This window comes from Lutjanus erythropterus, chromosome 13 (assembly GCF_056507025.1).
Source record: "Lutjanus erythropterus isolate fLutEry1 chromosome 13, fLutEry1.hap2, whole genome shotgun sequence".
In the NCBI taxonomy this organism is placed as follows: domain Eukaryota; kingdom Metazoa; phylum Chordata; class Actinopteri; order Lutjaniformes; family Lutjanidae; genus Lutjanus; species Lutjanus erythropterus.
Window position 1 is genome coordinate 21,940,306 of NC_139329.1, and position 23,571 is coordinate 21,963,876.

A 23,571-nucleotide genomic window follows, 5' to 3' on the forward strand; every position below is an offset into this window, starting at 1 on the left:
CTGGGCTCGTTTTGTTGTCTGTTGGTAGTTTTGCCACCTGTAGGTACATCACTTCACAGCAAGATATTTCTAGTAAAGATAGAGTGAAGTGTGATAGCAGATTTTTCTTTTTAAACTGTGAATTTCAAATTTTGGTGTCCTTCCTTCAAAAGAGCAACTGCTCTGATCATGCTGCTGTGGTCAGTTAGCACCAAAATATGACATAAGGAGAGAGGAGAGAGGGACCAGTTGCTCCTGGTAATTTACAATATGCCAGAGTGTATTGCAGCAACTTTTCTGGTGTTTGTTTTTCACTGAAACAAGCTCACATCCATTTCTCTGTGTGCTTTTCAAAGGCAGGCAGGGAAACAAAGTAAATCGCTTAATTAAGAACTAGAACCGAGGGAACTTCATCATACAAAACAACTTAATTACAACACTTGAAATATATTAATTTGACATTATTAATTATAGATTTAATATGATATCATGGAAATAATATGCAAGTGTCGCAGTGTTTGAGGGTGCAGTTAAGCCTGGCAATCTTTATTCAATCTAATAAAGGACTGCTATAGAGACCTTTTTTTTTTTAAGAGTGAGGCACATTTTGTTTCACCAGAAACAGCTGTTGTATTTCTCTCACCAGACTCTTTTTGTAAAACTGTAATTTTAACATTGTCATTATAATCTTCACTCAAACTCAACAGAAACAAAATAAAACTCGCTAAAAATAGCTTGGCTCGTCTTTCCACTGCTCCAGCAATCACCAGCTGTGGTTGTTTGCAAAAGCAAAGAGAGAAAACTCAATATTTCAAGGCAACTTACTGCAATAGATTTTGGAATTTTAGACATTTAATTCTTAAATATGTACATTTTGAAAAAGTTTTACCAAACTTTTGCTGATAATTTACTTTTCTTCTTTAGATAAACCTGAATCTTTGAGTTTAGAAACCCCTCAAAAAATGTATTTTAGAAATTATTAAGTAAACTGGTTGAAGTTTAAGTGAATAATGGTTAATATTGCAATATTTTCAACTAACACCATTTAATTTTCAGACACCCGAATAATGACAAATCAGCTTAATGACTTACTAATTTTTGAAATGCTCAATTATTTACTGATTTTTGAATTTCAAAAACTCAAAGTTTATTTAAAGATGAAAAGTAAATAATCTCAACTAAAGATTATAGGTCAGTAAAACTTTCTCTTTATAGTTTATTTCAAAACATAACAATTTGAGTTTGGCTCAAATCTCATCTCAAATCCGGGTACTGCCTTCAAATTTTGAGTCATCTCAACTTTATTTTTATATATACAGAAATGACACATACAATATTGAAGCGACTTTAAAAAACAGAAATATTCTCCAGTATGTATCTGTGACTCTGTATCTAAGGTGTAAACTTGTGATAAAGATTAGTCATGTTGTGTGTCATTTCTTTAAGACCTGAGGCTGTGTAACATCTGTGTTTTGGTTTCTTTGCTCCTTTTCAGGAGTCGGTGATGCTGCAATTTTGTGGCAACAAACTGGATAAGAAAGACTTCTTTGGAAAATCAGATCCTTTCCTCGTCTTTTACCGCAGTAACGAAGACGGATCGTAAGTTGACAAGCAGCTTCCTCCTTGATATTTGTTTACATCAATTTATTGAATTAACAAAAGCAGCTGTCTCACAGACAGACACACATACACAACGTGTAAAGATGCCTGAAATGCTTATAGACTCTGAGCGTGATTTTCATGCTCCAAAAAGCTCCCATACAGAGGATATAGGGTCTCAACTGCCTATGTGGGGTTACATAATTCTTGGTGCTGTATATGTGACTTCTGTCGTCCGGCCGCTAACAGGAGAAAGCAGCCGAAGGAGGGATGAGCAGAGATAATAGGACAGAGTTGACAAGAGGAAAATAAAGAGAGAAAGGATGGATGAGATGAAGTTAAGTGAAAACTGTGTGTGGAGGTCGCAGTTTCTTTTGCCCGCAGATGCTTTTATTCAAGTCGACTTCAGCGTCTTAGTGAAGAAACACATTCTCTTTTGGTGCAGCTGGGTATTTACTGATGCAGCCTAAATGTTCAGCCGCGGGCTATAACAGCAGCCCGTTGCAGCTACAAAAAGCCATACTAGGTGCCAGAGAAGAAAAGAACAGGAACTATACACCAAACTTACCAGTGCAGAAACAGCCCCTGGAGAAAGATGTTTGATTGCTGTGTCTCATTCACAGATCGTGACGTTCTGGGAATGAGTTTCAACTATCAGCTATCTTACAGACCTGTTGTTGCTCACAGTCTCCATCACTGGCTGCATTTTCTAAAGCATGAAAACGGAACCAAGAGTTTTTTTCTCTCAGACCCCTTGAATTACATTATGCTTAGAGGTTATTATGGACCTTTTGCCCATTAACACCAAAAAGAAACTGCTTTAATAACAAAGAGAAAAAAGTGTTTTTACCTTTTTTTTTTTTACCAATTTAAACTGTTTTTTAGTCTGCTGGAGCACTCCTTATCTGTCCTGTAAAGTCCTTGTTGTGTGTTATCCTTTGAAAAAAGTCAAACCAAACTGGAGAAATTAGCATTTTATATGTTGGCGCCCTATAGTTTTGCATACATTTGTTAGTTTTGTTACCCGTTTATGTAGATGGAGACATTATTTCTATACAGCCAGTCAAGTCTTGCATAAAGCAGTTTGAATAATCTATGAATTTATTTCTTGTTCGTGACAGAGCTAAGCTTGTTAGCTTCGGGAGATTTAGTTTCCCTCTTTAATAACTTTTTGTTGAATGAAATGTCGGGTGGATATAAACAGAATTTTGATGAGAAAATCAGAGCTGTTGTGACTGGATAGGGTGAGCTCGGCTAGCAAGATAATGGTTGGCTTGTCAGCTACAGTGGTTCATCAACAAGCCCTGTGAGTAGTCATTGTGCCACAAAGTGTCTGCCCTACATGTTTTGTGTGAACGTGCAAATGTCACTTTGTAGTGTGAACACAGCGTTACACCGATACTCAGGCAGCCTTTCAGCTGCTGAGAAGGCTGAAATGAAGAGGAGCATTTCTGATATTTCCCCAAAGACCTTTTTTCCTCCTTTTAACCATACAGAACAATCAATTTAAAGAACACCTTGACATTATTTTTGACCACAAAATGAGATGACTGAATGTGATTTCAGTTGGACTTGACATTGTCATCTTTTAACATCTTTGTATGTCTCACAGGTATACTATCTGCCACAAAACAGAGGTGGTGAAGAATACTTTGGATCCAGTTTGGCAGGCTTTTAAAATTCCTGTCAGGGCGTTGTGTAACGGAGACTACGACAGGTACAGTAGGAGACAAACACAAACAATTCGCTGACAATGTTTACAGTCAGACTGATAGAATAAATAAATATAAGAGTGATTATGATGTATAAATACTTGATATATGATGATTGACATTATCTATCCAAAAAGTCAAAGTTCAATTTCACTGCTGTCCTCTGTGAAAATAGTCAAAGTATTCACTGGGATTATACATATCAATAAGTGACAACTTCCATTTTGCCAGAAAATACACTTCTGTCTACATCCTTAACACATACACGAGTCTGAGTGTGAGCAGATGTTGATGTACTGGTTGGTTGGCGGAGGCATATAACCAGAAGGTGGTAATTCTAGTTTATTTTAGTGGGTCTTTAAGGGTGCAATCCCTAAGATTTGGCTATTTAATAATATCTAGTGACAGCTTTGCTTGCAAATTCCAAGCTTGCCACCTGTTAGCTAACAGATTAAATACAGAAAAGATAAGACCTCAAGCTCCTCATAACACTGTTTACTTTGGCTGGGGCTGCACATTGTTCCAACAACGCATTATTCCAAAAGCCCAGCAGTCTGAAAATGTCCCATTGGACCGAAAGCCCATTAGTCCGACAGCCTCTTATACTGAAAACAAACACTCACTGCTCCGAAGGTTCATTGTACATTCTTCTTCTTTAGTGTAGTGACTGCCAGGCCTGTCCATGGTGCTGAATCAGTGGAGGTTTTTGGATGAGAGGCTGTTTTCAAACACTGTGCAGGACAAGGGGAAACAGAGATCTGTGTGACATTCTCAGAATGAAGAGAAACTACAGGCTGCTCGCCCAGGGAGATGTTGAAAATTAGCTAATCTTTGCTTATCACAAATCATGAACTGTTAGCACAGCGTAAATGAATGAAAACAACTTACCTGAAATCTCAAGTATGGCACCAATTTGCCAACAGGCTGCAGATTTCTATTCAAATTATGGTTACTACGGTTCTTAAAATCATTTAACTCTAGATATCCAGGAACAACCACCAGTCATTTTTCCTCTAGGATCATTATTCCCAAGTATCTCTAAACTTTATCACCACCACAGAAAGCTCATCTCTCAATGAGACAGACATTTAGGCAACTTCAGGCGTTCAGGGCGCTCCAAGCATCCAAAACGTGAGGCGCAAGGAGTGCATTAGTAACGCACAATATGCTTTGTGCCTGTCGAAAACAACTGGAAAACGATGCCTCTCACTGACTAAACTGTGCGCTGTCTGATCTGGGCCTCATGTGGAATTACTGGGGCTTAATTAGAAACCAAGATGAGGTGTTTTCATGCCACAGTATGCAGTTTCTATTGGAGTACTCCAGGTAATGTAACCAGTATATGATGTTTACGTGGATACTCCAAAAACCTGATCATAACTAAGTTACTTGTGCGCATGTAAACACACTCCTTGTTTATGTCAGTTGAATACAGATTTAGAGAATTGGGCAGCCTCGTGCCTCCTAATTCTTACCTTTTTAAAACTCTTTTGTACTTTCCCTCTCTTGCACTGGGGTATACTGATAACAGCCTTCAGAAAAGTGCTCTTTGACTCCCCTCTCTGTGTTAGGTCCTCTCATCTACTCAGGACCCCAGTCTTCATGGACCAGTTACCAGCCCTTTAAGCAGAAAGACTGTAAATCAGTAATGCTAATTGGTTTTTTAATGGGATTCTCCTCTCCTTCCCTTGTCCCTCTTCTCTTTTCCTACAGGAGCATTAAGGTGGAGGTGTATGACTGGGACAGAGATGGAGGGTGAGCGAACAATGTTTTCTCTTCTATTGTTAAACCGAAGCGACACTGCATTGCATTGTATGTTTTATCTATAGGATATTTTCATTTTATTGGCATCCTGTTGTGAAAGAAATCCCACATACATTTGCAAAAAGACCCAGGGGCAGAGTAAATGCAGTAATTACCTATGAGCTGTATATTGTGGTGACTCATTTCTTTATGTTTGAATCCTACATGACAGTCTAAATAGAAAGATGCCATTTTCACCTGATGACACTGACATTTTATGCTACTAAAAATGAATATAAGAGTGCAAAGTGGGGAAGGGCAATCGGGATTAGAGTGACGGAAATGTTTGTCCTTAAACACCCTCTTGTTTTTCACTGTCAGAGTAAATACTGTAGAAAAATATCACCATCGAGCCCTACATTTGACAACACTCCCTGCTGCTTTAAATATACATTAATTATTAATACTGCTTGAACGGTCTCTTGACAGATAACTTCATAGACTCAGTCGGGGGATAAAGATAGTGTTTATCTTTTGAAGCAAGTGACTTCCCAGTATTCAGAGGCACAGTTTGCTTCTTCATTGGTGATTTCGCAGGCCGTTTTTTGACATTTCAAGGGCATTTTGCCCTGGTCTCCTGCATTTCTGACCCTGATTTCAACTGCTCTGATTATCTCCATGAAATTATGAAATAGGCTGCTATGCCTATGCCTCCGGCTACCAAGGAGCTTGTTAATGATACTCCTCATCTCTCCTGTACTTTGAGGAAGACGTTACAGTGAATGTGAACTACAAAAAAATGAATCAAATCTGTACTTCTCAAGACGGCGTTTTTACTGTTATTGCAGATTCTTTGCATTTTTTTCTGACAGTGCTTCACTACAGCAGGTTTTTCAGTTGGAAGAAATGTGACTGTGTGTGTTCGTTTCTTACAGCCATGACTTTATCGGAGAGTTCAGCACCAGCTACCGAGAAATGTCCAGAAGCCAGTCACAGTTCCACATCTATGAGGTGATATTCTTCACACACACATGCACACTTGTACTGTATCCTTGAGGCCTTACCCTCACCGTAACCCGACTCTAATTCAAATCATAGCCCTAAAACCAAATCTTCACCCTCAGGCAGCCCTTTGAAGAAGTGAGAACGAGACAAAATATCCTCACTTTCCAAAATTGTCCTCAGAAAAACTTAAAATTGGTGCAAGCAGGGGAGCTCTGTGATGTGGGTGCATTTTTGACACAGAGCATGAGGTGAAAAAAGTTACATTTTAGAGGAGACACAGTGCAGACAGTCAGCCAAACTGAAAATGCAATCTGCTTTTCCCTCGTGTTGTCTGTCACAAATGTATCGCATAAAAACTTTTCTCTTTGCACAGCATTTATGCCTTGATTCCACCTGGCATGGTGGAATGACTTTGCATATACGGCATGTTTTTGTTCCGTCCTCCACATGGTATCATACCCCACCAGGAGTGTCTCCAAAGCAGAACATTTTGCTGGCTCGATTTTGTTGACTTGCTCAGATTTTGTAGATTTGGTCATTTTTCTTCGGTTTTTGTGCTTCTACAAAGGGAAAGTAGGTTACATAGTTAACCAAATTTGTTTTTTCTGTCTTGTTTTTTTGATTTTGAGTCTGCACGGAATGTTTTATTTTGAAAAGTGATCAGATGCTCTATGCCATTTCTGTCTGACTTCATGTCTGGCTCAATCTGCTATGGGCAGCTTGACATGGCTCTTATTGAAAATAGAAGATAGCCTGTATTTGAAGTGGAGCAGAGCTTCGAGCCGCTTCTTAAACACACTGCAGCCCCTCTGGTGGAATCACTTGCATTTTGTAGAATGCCCACGATCAGCTCCAGCAACCAAGTCACAGCTGAGAGCTTAGAGCTGAGCTATAGACCCAGGCTACAGTGCTAATGTTACTAACAGCAGTCAAAGTGAATAACAGCATTTATTGAGGGTAGCGACAGAGGAAGACTTTGGCTTGCATGAATATCAGTTGGTGGAGCAAGAAGAAGAAGAAGAAGAAGAAGAAATCCACTAATAGAAGAATAAAGGCCGAATGGGAGGGAAAATATCCTCTTTATTGAACCATTGAACCTTCCCTTTTGATAGCTATAGAGGCTCAAATTGTGTTACTGTAACAGCAAAGTTGCTGCATCTGAATGCTGATATTTTACCCTTTTTAGCGGCATCTAGCAGTTAGGTTGTAGATTGCAACTAAATGAATACTGCTCGCTGCACCCTCCCCTTCCGAGCATGTAGGAAAGCCTATGATGGCCATGAGACTTGCAAAAAAAGGCCCTCTCTAGAGCTGTCTATTCTGGATTACTGTGGGAACAGGGTGATCATTATGGAAACACCACGTGAAAGAGGAACTGTGCCCTCTGTAGATATAAGCTGCTCTTTCTAAGGTAATGAAAACACAACAGTTCTTATTTTCATGTGATTATACACTAATTAAACATTGCTTATGGATATTATATTCCATTCCTGTCAAATTCTGCACAAGTGTAGCACAAAAGCTGCCATATGTAAGTGCATACATCTGATCCATCGCTTGTAAAAAATTCCATGTTGATTTACAGTACATCACCTTGATCCTGTCATTTAAAATGCAGACACAAACATACTCCTACACGTTTATTTAGAGCCGGAGCACAGCCAATATTCTCCAGAAACATCCTCAAGGTCAGCTGGATTTATCCAGTTCAAGTGCTGTTTCTTACTATTGGGAATGAATCACCACCTCATATTTATTCAGCAGTTTTTCATTGATTTGGAGAGCAAACATAGAAATTGATTAATTTGTGTCATAACACATTATGTCAGTATTTATACAGTATTTATACAGTATTTATACAGTGACTCTAGTGATCACTAGGATGCTATGCCCTAGTTGAAATGCGTAATAATGTACAGTAGATGCTTCTGCCTCTTCTTCAAAAGCTCAGTGCAGCTCACTGACCAGTCCGTTAACTTCTACACCAGCTGCATGTGAGCAAACCGTAAATCCCTGAAGGTCAAGAGACAGCAAAGGTGCTTATGAAACACAACGTGAATCACGTAGAGGCAGGAGAGATGACGAAACATGTGATGTCAACCCGTCAGCTCCATGTCGTCCTTCTAATTGTTGGAAGTAGTCTCTAGTGATAATAAGTGAAAAGGGAAACTAATTACTTTATTTAAAAAGCATTTATTTTAAAGGCTTAATATGCAACATTTTCCTAAATGTATAGAATCAGATACATAATCCCTTTCAGTCATCACTTATTGACCCACAGTGTGTAGTGGTGGCTGTATTTGCAGAAACCCTGCCCTCTGCTTGTACTTCTTATTATTTTTGCTGTTCTCAGGACGCTTTGCCAACCCAAAACATTGATGTTTGACTTCCTGAAAGTGAGACTCAGCTATCAACTATCTCTCTGGTGCATTTACACACATCTCGGACAAAACCCACTGATTCTACCTTTAAATTCTACCTTTAAATTTTGCTGCAGAGAGTCCAAATCAATTGAACCAAAAGAAGACATGAGTCATGATCTTTCTCCCATCCACTGCTCACTGAGACACAATAACGGTGATACAAGCTCACGTTTTCTCCACAGGTGCTAAATCCAAAGAAAAAAGGAAAGAAGAAGAAAAAGTACCAAAACTCAGGAACGGTGAGTTACGTCACATCACAAACATGTTTTGTTTAGAATATAAACTGAATCACGCTTGTTGTCTTTGATGCTAAAGCATATCTTCCTCCTACTGTAAATTGTTATGGCAAGTTGACATTTGGTGCCACACATCCACCCATCTCCACAGTGCAGGTTGGAACTGAAAAATCACAACTCTCAACCAGACCTCCATGGACCCCCCAAAAATCCCAGGTTCACTGTGTGCAAGCTGCTTTTTGATAATTGGTCACTCACCTGTGATCTTGTCTTATACTTGTGTCAAATGTAGTTCTAACTAAGTGACATAGAGAAAACCAGAACCAGGTAGTTCTGGTTGCTTTCTGGTCTTTGTGCAAAATATAATGAAACTCCTGTAGTGGATTGTCTTCTCTTCACTTGATTGCAACTCAGAGGCAACAGAGACTCTAAACAGATTAGAGTTGCAACGATTAGTCGATTAATCATAAAGTCAATCGCCAGAAAAATAATCAACAACCATTTTGATAATCAGCGCTTTTCTCTATTGAATATGATTAAATAAAAACTGAATATCTTTGGTGTTTAGACCAACAGTTTAAAACACCATCTTGCACTTGGAGAAACTTGGATGAACGTTTATAAAATGTCAGAAAATTAATGACAAATGTTGAATCGATCAATCTAGACAATAATTGGCAGATGAATTGATAATGAAAATAATCTTTATTTGAAGCACTACACTTAATCATTAGATTTGTATAGGACAAATGTATCCTCATAGACATGCATGTCTTTGATGAGTTTTTATTGTAAATGCAGTTGAGTTTTTGATAATGATTCAACGGTGAGAGGAACTGGCAAGAATGAGCCTGTGGACTGTTTTTTATCATCACAAAATGACAAAATTAGAAACTTATGACCATTAGTTTAATCTTAAGTGACTCTTTTCATACTGTAAAAGGTGATTCTTGTTTGACTCCTACACTTGTCTTACTGTCAGGTCACCCTCCTGTCCTGCCTGGTGGACACTGAGCTCTCCTTCCTGGACTATATCAGAGGCGGGTAAGTTCCCAATAAATGGCAGCGTGTGATTCTGCAGCGATTATCAGCATCGTTTTCATCATTAAATCCAGAGTCAGTTGCAGTTGTGATGCAGTTTAGGCTCTGCTGAGAGGATTACTGCGCCTTGTTTATCTCTTAGCTCCAATATTAAGACAGACAGCTGCCGATAACCCGCTGCTTAATTGCTCGGTGCTGCATGCTTTGAAACATGCTGTGTTATAATCTAGCATGATTGATGATTCCATGTTACCCCTTACGTGATTTATTTTCTCTTGTAGGACTCAGATTAATTTCACAGTGGCAATTGATTTCACAGCATCAAATGGTAAGTGTTTTAAAGCTTCCTTCTTATCAGCGAGATCCCTTAAGTGTGTCGAACTGATAAAACTTTGGTGGTTATCACTCAGATCTTTAATTGATGTGAACTCTTAAGTGATTCCTTATAAGTCTGTTTTAATTTATTTATTCTAGTGACACTTAACCCCAATAAAGGCAAAAGAACCGAAAGTTGGATTTGGAAATTAAATGTCCTATCTCAGTTTGATGTTCTTTATTAGCCACAATTTGTACAGTTTATGCCTCAGTGGAGAGGGAAAGTCATCACACCCACGTTGTTTAAATCACATTTCCCATTTGCGATGCACTCAGTGTTTATGAAGCCCCACAGGGCAGGCGAACTGCTTTACATTTGTCAGTGACAACAATTTAACGACAAACGAACAAAATGAGCAATTCTGCGCTGAAGACGTTGTCGCATATGAGTGATGTTCTCATTTTTGTAAGAGCTGATTCAGTAAGTTAATATATATGTAATACAATTTTGAAGACATCACGATGTCACTGGAGAAATGAGCTTTCTGTACTGACATCAAATCAGATTCCCACATTGCCATCTTTGAGATTAGCTGAAATAACAGTGATATTATGCTTGTAATTACATTATTTCTGTTTTTCTTTTCAATTGGGATCATGTTATGGTTTTTGTTTTAGCCCCAGTTGCTCATGTTTGCAAAACTAGTAACAGAAGTTGTGTCAGAAAAAGAACTGTAAGATAACAACGCAACACAAGTCGAGGCTGGTGATGTTCCACATTTTTCTCATTATTAAAACACAAACAAACAATAAACATAAGAAGGCCAAAACTAATGCCCCAATAACAAGTACTGCCTTGTGAAGGTATTCTAAATTTAACATAAGCTTAAATTAATATAGATTTTTTTTAGGTGGCTAAAATACATTTGTTGCTGGCCTTGTCCACAGCAGCACATTGCTTCTGCTGCTTCGCCAAACTTGGGGTGTGCCGAGAAGAACCTCAAACAACCCCACAAAAAATCTGAACCAACTCCTATATGTCACCAGTTTTTTAATTTACTTTCATGTTTTTATTTTTATCCGTTCTCATTTCTCTGTTGGTGCCAAAGATAAAGACAAGACAGATGAGGGAGGACTTTTTGTTTTACCATTTTTAGCATACCTCGTTTTTATTTTTTTTATTATGAGCATCTTCTTTTTTGGACAGGAAAGAGGAGTTTTTTTTGCAAATCCAGATGTTTTATTCAGACATTATTCCTGTGTACACACATTTATACTGATTTCTATAATTTATGACATCCTGGATGGTCAGCAGATCACTGCATCTTATCATTTTATCAGTATAGTAGCTAAATTGCAAATGAGGCTTCATGTTACTTCATGATGCTGTAATATTGTGGTTCCTCATGCTACCCGCTGAGGTCTCAGGCAACCAGTGAGATTATTTCTGCCTCCCGTGCAGCTGTGCCTTGGAGAAATGTTTGTGTAGCTAAAACTCCAGTCTGCGTTTTAACCCCCTTCCACCCACTCCCCTCCTTTTTTATTTTAATATGACTCACAGCCCAGGGGGAGCAACCATAATTACAGTTTGATGCTGATGTGTGTTTTACTGTGTTGAACCATTCGGGTCCCAGGCAACCCGTCCCAGCCCACCTCGCTCCATTACATGAGCCCATACCAGCTGAATGACTACGCCATGGCACTGCGGGCTGTCGGAGAGATCATCCAGGATTACGACAGCGACAAGATGTTTCCTGCGCTGGGCTTCGGTGCCAAGCTTCCACCAGATGGACGAGTCTCGCACGAGTTCGCCCTGGTGAGGAGATGTCTTCCTTCTCCCGTTATTCATCCAAACATCCAGCAATCCATCTGTCTCTAAACGTACACTGATCCTCCAATCATTTTTCCTTCCATTTATCCATCACGGTACTTAGTGTACGAGCATTTCAATTTATTTATGCATGAATATTAATACATAAACCTACATAAAAGATAGAGCTGAGGCAGGCTGAGTGAAGCCACCTGTGACAGTAACAACCTGCCACTCCAAGTGGGCACTTCCTTAATTATGCATAGTTTCAAGCCTTAATATAATTTAAACAGCTGAGCTATATAAAAATCCCCTCTGTAGTTTTCATGAACGGGGAAATTAGCTACAGAGACCAAAACCGTTTTTTTTTGTAACTGTAAACATGTTTATTTCTGCTATAAAGTTTAGCATTTTAATATGGGGATTGATTCGCTTTAGGAGCCAGCCTCATGTGGCTGTTTGAAGAACTGCAGTTTTTGGCACTTAGCTTCATTTTCAGCCCCAGAGGTTGCCATTTACTTTCAATGTGGCCTCCAACTCTGGAGGTGGCTCTCTGGCTCGAGTGCTAACAATGCTGAAAGACTCAGCTCTGTGAGGCTGTGAGTTAGCAATGAAAACAAAGTACATGGGTTGGCAGTGTCAGTGATTTTGCAGGTATTTGGTCATAAACCAAGGGAGTGGACTAGAAGTTAGATGGCAAAAGATGAAAAATCATGAGGAGGTATTTGGATTTATTCTCTGAGAAACATAAATGTCTGTATAAAATGTTATGACAATCCAATAGTTGTTATGATATACATAGATCTTTGGAAATAAAGATTTTTCTTTGCCCACCCACACCCTAGGTCTGCTCGGGTTTCTCCTCAGGGAGTTTTTCTCTGCCACTGTCGCCAAGTGCTTGCTCATGGCGAGAATTGTTAGATGTCTGTAAATAATATTATAAAGAGTGCGATCTAGACTTGCTCTATTAAAAAGGTGCCCTGAGATGAATTCTGTTATGATTTGGTGCTGTATAAATAAAACGGACTTGACTCAGTGCTAATTTTGAATAACATTAAGATTAGGACTGGAAGTATTGCCAATTTGGCTTGTTCTCAAACTGCTGTCGAACATGGCACTGAGAATAAATCTTATTAATGGCCTCCGTGCCAGCCGGAGGAGCTTGTCTGTCACAGTGAGAGCGAAGGCAACTTGCACGTTTCCCGAAGCAAGACACAAACATAAAGTTATAATAGAACTTTGGAAACAAAAAAACTCAGTAAAAGTGAACTGAAAACAAACAGCATGCAGGCAGACGCTTTCATACACAGATGACCAATTACAGGCAACAGTGTATTTGTGGGTTGTGAACGCTGCTGTGAGAAAACACAAACGCATTCAGCCTGCGCATGATGTGGTGACGGATGCCAAATGAGCTGCTTCGTTGCCTGTAAACAAGCCAAATTTATTTTTTCCCCATATATACTCCCAGTCTAAGTCCTAGAGTAGGTGACAAAGATAGTTTAATTACTTTATGAAAAAAAAAGTACGTCAAAGTGGATGGAAATCATGCTGACACAAGGATATATAACCTGGATTATTATTGTTCTGTATTCAACTGCAGCATTCAACCATGCATCTTTTTAACTTTCCATCCTCTACCCATCTGTTCATCCATCCATCTATACCACCCTGCAAGTGTCAAGCGCTCTGGGACTCTCAACGTCCTGACCACTCCTCAGCCACCTATAATCCTCACTCTGGTCAACTGTCACTTCCAGATGTTGCTCCAGAGGCATTTACGGCCATTACAGCTGCTCAGCGTTGGGTAACAGCCTCCCCGAGGCACCAAACCTTGAGACAAGGCACATATGCATTAATCTAACCATTAAGGATTTAACTCAGTCAGCTCTTAAAGAGAAAGGCTGCAGCTGTTTAGCCGCAGTGGGAGAAAGCCACCACTGATTTCAATGTAATTATGCAAGCTCCATTTACAAAGCAAAGGAGTCTCATGTGTACTGTTCATACTCTCATGGGCAACCAAGCAGAGTTAGTCAAGATGGTTTCATACTGAGATAATTAGAGAGCCCAAAACATATGGGTAGCTCAAATAATGTATTGTTTTCTTCTTTGTGAGTTTTAGATATCTTAAAATCCAGTCAACCAGATATCAAATTGAATATTTTTCAAAGGATGTGGGAGCTGTAGAGATGATTGTTAAAGAAAACATCCATATGCTTCATTCTGGGAGGATAACTTTTAAAGGAAAGACACCTTTCTAGGAGAAAGTGATGCAGCTTAGGCTGGGTCCAAACCTTTGAATGTGTTCAATCCTCCGAAATGATTGACATCACTCAGCATTTTCTTTTGACTAAAATTTAGTTTTAGTCATATTTTAGTCATAAAACTACATTTTAGTCAACTAAAATCTTAAAACAGGTTTAGTTAAAGTGTAATACATTATTTAAACGTTTCTCTAGAATTTCTAAACTCATAAGCCTGAATGAAACATCTATTAACCTATTACACTAATGATAAATATTAATATATTTCTGTGCTCTTCTCCCATCGTGTGTCAAACACTACATACAACAATACATTTCTTTAAATGCGCATTCTTTTTGTTACATATTTACTTGAACTTGAGATCACTAAAATTTTAAATTTATCTTTAGCATGTCAATCAATTTTTTAGATTAGTAATTCAGGACAGCGGTGGTCTCTTTTAGCTTTCAAGCTTACCAAAAATTCACCAGCTGAGGTTAGTTAATAAAATAACGTAAGTTGTTGTCGAGCACTGTGACGTTGCGACCTGGAACCAAGGAGGAGCAATAACAATACAATTACAATAACAATAATGGAGAGCATCATAGAGAAGATAGATTTATTTCACGTAGATAGCACATCTTTTCAATATCACTCGACATCATAGTTTGTTTTTGTTTAGCTCATCTTCATTTTTAAAGCCCATTAAAACCAGTATCTTGACATAGCTACGCATCAGTGTCAACTTTAAAATGTCAGTCAATGTCACTGAAGATGGAAACAGAGTGTAAGAAGTTGACAATTCTGTCTGATATCAGACAAACAAAGTCATGCTAAGAGGAATGATCATCGTGTCTTCCTGTTAACTTCTGTTGTAAACCATCTGTATCACACCTCACTGGATTTTACCAGAATGCTTCTCCTGGTATCGATTCCTCATGCAGTGTTAAAAATGTGAAATAGCTTGCCTGAGGATATTCTTGCTGCAACAGAGGAACTAAACTGTCGACATTTCCCTAAAATATGTGTAATATGTTTAATGTAAGATTGGATTTTATGTCCTTAAGGGCTTGTAGCCCTCTAGTGCCTCTTGTATTTGGTAATAATTTTTGATAATATTGGAGTATTATTGATGTCTTGGGCCCGGGGGGGCATTTTTGATGTCTCTGAGTGTGCATGTAATCCTGTTAGTCTGCAGTTTGCAGCCAAAACATGCCTGTTTTGAGAATACAATATAATTCCACCCTAGCCTTTTTCACATAAAGGGGTATAAAATCTTCTGATATGTTATATTTAATTTCTCCTTTTGGGTGGTGCTTTTCTTATTATTCCTTTTAGCTTTTAGCTGTCGCTGAGTGTATCAAACAAACTGTGTTCAATTTCATTTTAACTTTGATGCACAGTGCATAGGTCTCAGGTTCACCACAGATCTAATGTAAACAAGTTATTCTAATTGCCCTTAGCTAGCTGACATTAAATCAATGGCAGTGGCACACATTATATAAACTAGCTGTCAATCAAAATACTTTGGACCAACATGATCCTTAAGAAGAAAAAGTAATATATAATCAAATGAGGTCTGCTTTTTTTTTTTTTTTAGATTTCCAGACATAAAAGCATAATCAAACTTAGAGACAACAGAATTAGACTACTGTCTTTTATTTTTTCTTTAGCAAGAAGAAGAACTTTCTGCCAGTGTCATCAGCTTGGAATAATCATACAAAGTGAGGTTAAAAACAGACTAAATGTTTTGTGTATGTGCAATTACTTGAACTGTGTTGCAGCAGCTGTAAAGAGACATTTGATACAAGACACAGTCCCCTCATTAAAATATACACATTAAAATAGCTGAAAAATGATGGCCATCATTAATTTAAATTCCATTATGATACTAAAAACTGCATTCCTGTCTTTGTGTGAGAAATATCTTAATTTCTTAATTATACACAAAACTGAAAGCTTCATTTGCACAATTTATAAAATGGAGCCCAAATGATATTCTTTACTTATTAATGAACCAAAAAAAATACTCTGTTTGGTCTCCGTTGTCATAAATGAATATATTTTATTACAGTACCGGTACCAGGCAGCCAAATCTACTCATCAAATGCAGTACAATGTCAGCTTGTTCCCTCTGGTCCTGTTATACACAAGCTGCCATGAGAACAACATCATAAAGAAAATACTTTATGGCTTCTCTTAGGTATCTTGTTCGCTTCTCTAAACATTAATTTTTTAAACCAATTTTATTTAGTATCAAGATAATACATTGATCACGTACAAAAGTCAGACATTCCCTGACAACAAAGCTCTTCCAACATTTTCAGTTACCACGCTTAGGAGGAAGACATTCTTCTCAATAAGATAACACAAGCAAAAAAATAAATAAATTCTCTTTAAAGTGTTCTTTGATTCAGCCAGATACTCTATTTCCATATAAAAATATCCTTTTTTATTTGCTGTTTTGCAGTCATTTCTTCCATGATGTACACCTGTCTTGATCTCTTGGTTGATTTTGCAACAAAGAAATTTCATTCATTCATTTCTTGCATTTAACAATAATCAGGCCCTCCAGGAAGTTGTGATGTTGCAATGGCAACAAGTAATGCAAATTCAACATATGCTGTAGAATTCGGCATGATCTTGCAATTTTGTCCAATCACTGCAACTTTTCTGCAAATTTGACTGTTGTCCAATCATCATAGCATCCTGCGAGTTCCACCAATCATAGCAGTCCCCCACAACAATTCCAAAAACGCCTGTGAAATCCTGGAGGGACTGAATAATACCCTTGAGATATGCAGTCACTTTCAATATTCTCCTGAAATTTCTACAGTTTTGGGCAGTCCCAAAAAATATGTACATGATCCCAAATCATTCCATAGCCTCTTCATCATAATGGTGAGGACCACCCTCGAATAAACCCAGACACCACTTGAAGGGTCCTAAAATACCTAACCTTAACTGCAGCCTGCAGAGATTTCCTTGTTTCTGGGGAGGAGGGAGTCGGGGGAAATGAATATCGTCAACCACTGACTGTACATTAAATAGCAGTTCAACCTATTTAATGTAGTCTATGGCTCCAACTCACTATTTGGACTCCTGTACTAATTTTCGCATGTGCAATTGCTACATATCGTTCCTTTATGTTTAGTTGCTATTCAGCTGTCTCTAATCTTCATTTTTTCCAATGTGTTTTGCCAAAGAATACTGTTGATCAGAGAGTAGTATCTGGTATTGAATTTTGTTGTATCTGTATCCATTTTAAGCACAAATCTGATCAAAACCACAAGCTCTTAAAAGTGAGAAACACTACTGTCTAAACTTTGTGACTGGACTGACTGATTTCACACTGATTCAACAGTTTTACATAATGTAGCTTTCTAACTGTTTTGTGTGTTTGTGCAGAATGGTAATCCACAGAACCCTTACTGCAGTGGTATCGAGGGCGTGATGGAGGCCTATTACCAGAGTCTCAAATCTGTGCGTCTCTACGGACCCACCCACTTCTCCCCTGTTATTAACCACGTGGCCAGGTAGGTCCACTATAATCACAGCTGGTTACACAGAACATGTAGGCGGACGCGCACACACAAACGTCACAGAGTACAATGCCAGCACCTGAAGACATTCCTATAAGATCAATTCACTTTGGTGATTTTCCAGCCGTGTGTGTGGGCCGCTGTACAGCGATCTGTGAAGCACAGGGAGGAGATTAAAATAAATGTGCTAATAGCTCTGACGAGGAATCAATATCTTCTGTGGATGGACCAGTCTGCACGATGACTGATGGGGTGTCTGACAGGTGAAGGGGATGGCACCGAGGGAATAAAAGAAAATAGAAAATCCCTGCGCACAGTTGAAGAAACAGGGCTGTGAAAGTCACACCTCCCACCATTTTACAAACACAGTAAATAAATCCCTATGGACACAAGTAGAAAATATCTCCAGCTCCCAGTTTTCTTTAAAAATATTGACTATATGCCAATATTTATCAAATTGTTATCTATCATATAAATACCAGAAATATCAAGGCAGTCAATGGGACTCTTTTTAAAAGTATAGCCTTATGTGGTATTATTCAGGAATTATTCAATTATGCTAATTTAGAAGACTCATGCACTAAAATACACACAGGCAGATCATTTACATAGTTATCTTAAGTGATGAGTTTTTGCTAAATGAAATGAGGTAGCATGTTCATACGAGAAAAAGTTAAATTTAAGATAAGAATACAAAAAAGTTCTCACATGAGGCCCATTATTTTATTTAAATTACAAGACAAAAAAGAGTTCTGAGTATTTCTACTTTGTATGGCCGTAGTGGTCATATTGACCTCATTTTGAACACTGTATAATTTCATTCCTGCTGTTGAAGCTGCATGTCACTGTTACCTAGAAACTTTTTTCTAGTAGTTTTTTTTACACTCTTGCAAAGCCAAATCTTAGCTTCAGCTTTAAGGTAAAACCAAGGAGAAAAGTTTTAAGAATATCAGAATGAAATGTGACCACTGTGATGACGCTGAGTCTGATGGAGTTGCAGGTTCATATCCTATAATACTATTTAGAATTAGGTTCAGTGGTGGCTGCGTAGGATTGTTTCTGACTCAAATTTCACATTTTGTTTTTATCTATGCGACACTACTTATAAAAAAGATTATATCACGTAGGCTAATTGCATTCTCTTGGCTCCTTTATACTATTATTCCAACTGAAGATATTGTTTGAGGATTTTATTTTAGGGTGATGACGTCAAAAAGTATTCACGACATTCAAAGCTTCTTTCAGAATCCTAAATAGGAGCTTCAAATGTAAATATGACTGACAAAAATGACATTTACTATAGTCTATTATGAGCGATCACAATGACTGCCACAGCCATTTTAGTAATTATAGAATCCTGGTAGTTCTGGTGTTAATAAAGTACAGTTCCACACCTGTTGGAGGTCCTCTAATAGCTTCCCACTCACTATGAGTCATTACATAATGCCTTATGTGAAAGGATCTAAACAGGTCCTTCGAAGGAAACCCAAAGCATTACTGTATCTGTGCAAAAGATTTCAAATTATCTCCTTCCATTAGTTGATTTATGGCAGCCAGGCCTGAGTCATCCTACCTTTTATAGCTCCCATTACACAAAGGTGGACAAAAATCTGCATTACCTGCCACTGGCATGGCATGTATTAAAAAGACCAGCAACTGAATAACAAGAAACGTATGGGCCCTCGAGTGCAGTTAAATTTTTTATTGGAGCAACAAATTATACATGCAAAAAGCTGCTCTTTCACGGTTTTAAATATTTAAAACAAATAATATGCACTTCGAGTAGATACCACCAGAAACTGTCAGCAGCACTTGCCCAATTTACACGACCAACCCACTGATGAAAAGAAATGTGCTGTTTTGTAGTACAGTATTTTCCGACCTCCACCTGACGTTCCCTATTACTGGATTCTTGTCTCATGGTCCTCAAGACTGACTGTAACTACCACTTTTCCCACCTTTCATCATCGGCTTTCAAATCCCATCTCTCTCTCTGTCTCTGTCTGTGTCTCCGAGTGCCATCCGCCCACTCGGCCTGAGAATAGCTGCATTGTTCAGCGCTCACTTCTGTGGAGCATCTGACTAAAACCCAGCAAGACGAGGCTAAAAAAAAGCGACACGGAGTCACGTCAGATTCCTTATTTTATGACTGTTTGTGCGTAAGAGTGTTGTTTAACTTATACTCTCAAAATATTGTCCTGTCATATCACCTCAAACATTTCACCCTGGTTTATATAACAGAAAAAGTGACTAAAAGTGTTAGTTTGGAGCTAAAAAATAGACCTGACTCAAAGGTGTGTCAGTCAGTGTATTTAAAGCATATGCCTATTTACAGTGATAAATTGTTACGGCTTATGAAATAAATGTAACGGATGCACACCAGAGCACCACATTTTCAAGAGATGTATTGTGTTTTTGTGTATTCTGTATAATGTTAAATTGGGGGCTTTACAATTTATACAACATACAACATCCTCTGTCCTTAGAGCCTTGATGCAGATCAGGAAAAACTCTCTAAAAAACAGTTAATGGGGAAAAATGGAAGAAATATCCAGAGGAACCATACACATTTAATAGATGGCAGGCTGTACTGAATAATTAGAAGTTTTGCTGCAGCGATGCTTCATTCTTAATATTGATATTCGAGTTCTAAATCAACATTTGAATACTGTGCAGCTTTCTTTTTTGCGTGTCTATTCATTCTGTTTAAACCCAGTATTTCTGCACAGTTGCAGTTAAAGATTAGGCTGCCCTAATTTAGGCTACACTATTTATAGTATTGGATTCCAGTGGTGGCTGTGTAGGATTGTTTCTGACTCATGTGGTCCGAACATTGCCAAAACCTCCAGAGTGGTGTGAAGACCAAATGTCAAACTTTATTGAAAAAAAGATGTAATCATTTCCAAAATTCACAAATGTTTTATCCAATGAAATATTATTCTTCAGTCCAGACTATATAATATCACAATACTTTAATCAGTGGCTATTCTGCAGGCCAGATAGCGAGCTTTGACATTTGATGATCCAGTTGATGATCCCAGGCATCATTTGCACCGATGCTTAACTCTGTAATTGGACCATTTGTCCCCAATAAAATAAGATTGTGTTTAGTGATCACTGAGGGGTAATAGCCAAATATTGGATATTATGTAATAAGGTAATTGCAGCAGGAACAAATGTGGTCAGAGACACAGATGCACTATAGGGCGACTCCAGCGAGTTGTTTTGTACTTCCATTAAGTTGGTGGACTCGAGTGAGACAGATGGAAATAAAAAATGGTATCCTGATATCCTGACTTTTAATCTCTGGTATGAGTCAAGCCACAACAACACTTCCCATATTGGAAATCAATAGCATTTTCTCATCAGATCCTCCCCAGGTGTCATAAAATTCCTGCTTTTTGTTAAAAAAAAGCGCTTGCTATGACCATGAATTGGTCTAAATGCCGTTTTTAAATAAATATGTATGAAAAATGTTACAGGGTCAAATCACAAACCACGTCTCAGTAACACTTTCTTTCCTCAGGCAGCTGCTGAACAGCTGATGCACCCATATGCACCTTGCATTGTTTTTATATTCCGAATATAATGTTGAACTCTTTGCATGTTTAGTCTGTCTGTGTGTTAAGGCAGAAAGAGGCAGAGCACAAGAGCTTTATTGTATTTCTAAATCACATGACAATAAAGTTGAACTTGAACTTTGGATAGATTGCAGCAGAAAAAAAAACAGAATATCACTTTTAATGTCACAGAAGTTGTTAAAAGAAGTGCTGTTTTTCTGTTTGTCTGCCTCTCTTTTATTTTTCACCTTTGACACCCTGTCTCTCTCTATGACAGGTATGCATCGGCAGTGACAGACGGCTCACAGTACTTCATCCTGCTCATCATCTCTGACGGCGTCATCACAGACATGGCGCAGACCAAGGAGTCCATAGTCAATGTACAGTACAAGATTTAAACTCTCTTTTATGTTAGAGGAGCACAGAAATGTCATTATCTGTACCCGTATCTGTTTCACCAACAAAATGATCAGTCTCTGAATCTGCTGTCACATAGAACACTAGAAGTGGGGTTATTTCTGACAGAAGTCAAGTTAAATTGGGCAAATGTAGTATTTTTTTTGACCAAATATTCTTTGGCAATGAAATTATTGTGCCTTTCAATCATCAAGTTGATTTAATAGTTGCATATAAATAATTCTGAAACATAGGAAACATAAGTTTTATGGACCCCCCAGAAGCAATGAGAAACTAAACAAAGGTTTCTAAATCAAAAGATTCTGCTTTGCATTGGAAATAGAAACTCTTTACTGTAAAAATAGAAAAATACTCCTCACAAGAGAAGTATCTGGTGTGGAAACTACATGGCAGCTGTTACTGTTCTCTTATTACTCTGACATAGATCACATAGGATAGAGGTATTTTAAGAACGTTTAATTTTCAAAACTGCAATAATGAACAGGAAAAAATTATAAAACCTCTATTCAAGTATGTTAAGTATTACCACCCCTTGTAACCAGTGTTATCTGCCATAATTCGCAGATTATCATTTTGTACTTGTTTGTCTCGACAGATTATTATTATTTATTTTAAGTGAGTATCTACTGCTGACCGGTACAATGGTATAGACTAGTCTACTCTTAATGTATTATAATATTATAACATTAAAAGTAAGTGCTTGTGTAGTCAGATAAAAGTGAAAAGTAGCAGTCTTAACATTATTGTGTCACATTTTAGAAATATTTTTTTTCTTGAATGATAACAAGCAACTTCAGGTAAAAGAAATATCTGTTTCAACTGCATTTTATTTGTGCACACGTATTCAGGTGCATCCTTAACTTAATGTTTTATTGTTCAAACTTTATTGTTAAGACTGGAGACTTTGTGCTGCTGCGGCATTTACATAACAACTCCACCACTAATCACTTTTAATCACTGTGCTAATTAATTAATACTTGTCATTTACACTATCATGGGCATCAGCACTCCTTGTACTGTATGCTCATATTCATTCAGTTAATTCACGGTAAAACATATGAGGACTGTGGGATGTTAAGCTATGATTAAGCCTCTAATGGAGATCCTAATGAACCAATAAACAATAAGAAAGTGATAATATGAAAAGCACCTCAGCTGCCGTCTTTGCCTCTCTTATTCACTCATCATCAGTAATGAGGGAAGAGGGGGCGGTCCTCAGGTCACCTCCCGCTGCACCCCCTGATCCTGCTACGTTCAGCTCTAATAACGCTGCTTTCTAATCAGAGTTGATGTGTGTAATGATTTCTCATATATTTAGATCTTCCGTTGCCTGTGCTCTCCGCTCTGTACCACACAGCCTCTCCTCCTCCTCTTTCACACCCCTTGTGTGATGTAATGTTATTGTAAAGTAAGATTTGCGAGTAATTATTTACTAGCCTGTGGAGGATCCATGCCCCTCATAACTCGAGCAATTTGGGCGTCCGTCTAATAACCACAGGAAGTTATGAAACATGGAAAAACGTTCATTCATCATTCATCACCCGAACAGTACTTCGTGTCCCACTCGGCTAAGATTTAATAAACAATATTGCGATGCAGGGCAGCAGTTCAGCTGCAGCTCAGGGCATGGGAAGATGTAAATGGACTCATTTTTAAGCTGTCAAGCTTTGGGAGATTTAGACAAAGTTGTAGGTGCATGAAATTAGAAAACTCCAGAACCGGCTGCAGAGGGCAGATGGGATTGGATGAACCCGGTCTGTCTTAACAATGGTATTGAATTTTGCTATTGAGCTTCCTGTCTATGGGCTGTTAGCTTACAGTTAGTAATTCTTAGGGGTATTTTACTGACAGCCTGCGGCGTTTAAGATAGCAATGTGGTGAAAAGAACGAACGTTGCTTCTTCCCCACCTTTGATGCGCCTATTCTGTCTCCTTCCCCCCTTTAT

The 23,571-nt window shown here is 38.2% G+C and overlaps 1 protein-coding gene across 1 annotated transcript in view; it reads left to right on the plus strand.

Annotated features, from left to right (window-relative positions):
• Positions 1–23,571, plus strand: part of LOC146316518 (copine-8-like) — a 78,829-nt gene that overhangs the window by 51,933 nt on the left and 3,325 nt on the right. The window contains exons 8-17 of the mRNA XM_084734232.1: positions 1,475–1,578; positions 3,191–3,295; positions 5,004–5,045; positions 5,969–6,044; positions 8,644–8,700; positions 9,680–9,741; positions 10,020–10,066; positions 11,688–11,869; positions 17,516–17,643; positions 21,487–21,589. Of these exons, the coding sequence (XP_084590358.1) occupies positions 1,475–1,578; positions 3,191–3,295; positions 5,004–5,045; positions 5,969–6,044; positions 8,644–8,700; positions 9,680–9,741; positions 10,020–10,066; positions 11,688–11,869; positions 17,516–17,643; positions 21,487–21,589 (906 nt within the window). The remainder of the gene's footprint in view (positions 1–1,474; positions 1,579–3,190; positions 3,296–5,003; positions 5,046–5,968; positions 6,045–8,643; positions 8,701–9,679; positions 9,742–10,019; positions 10,067–11,687; positions 11,870–17,515; positions 17,644–21,486; positions 21,590–23,571) is intronic.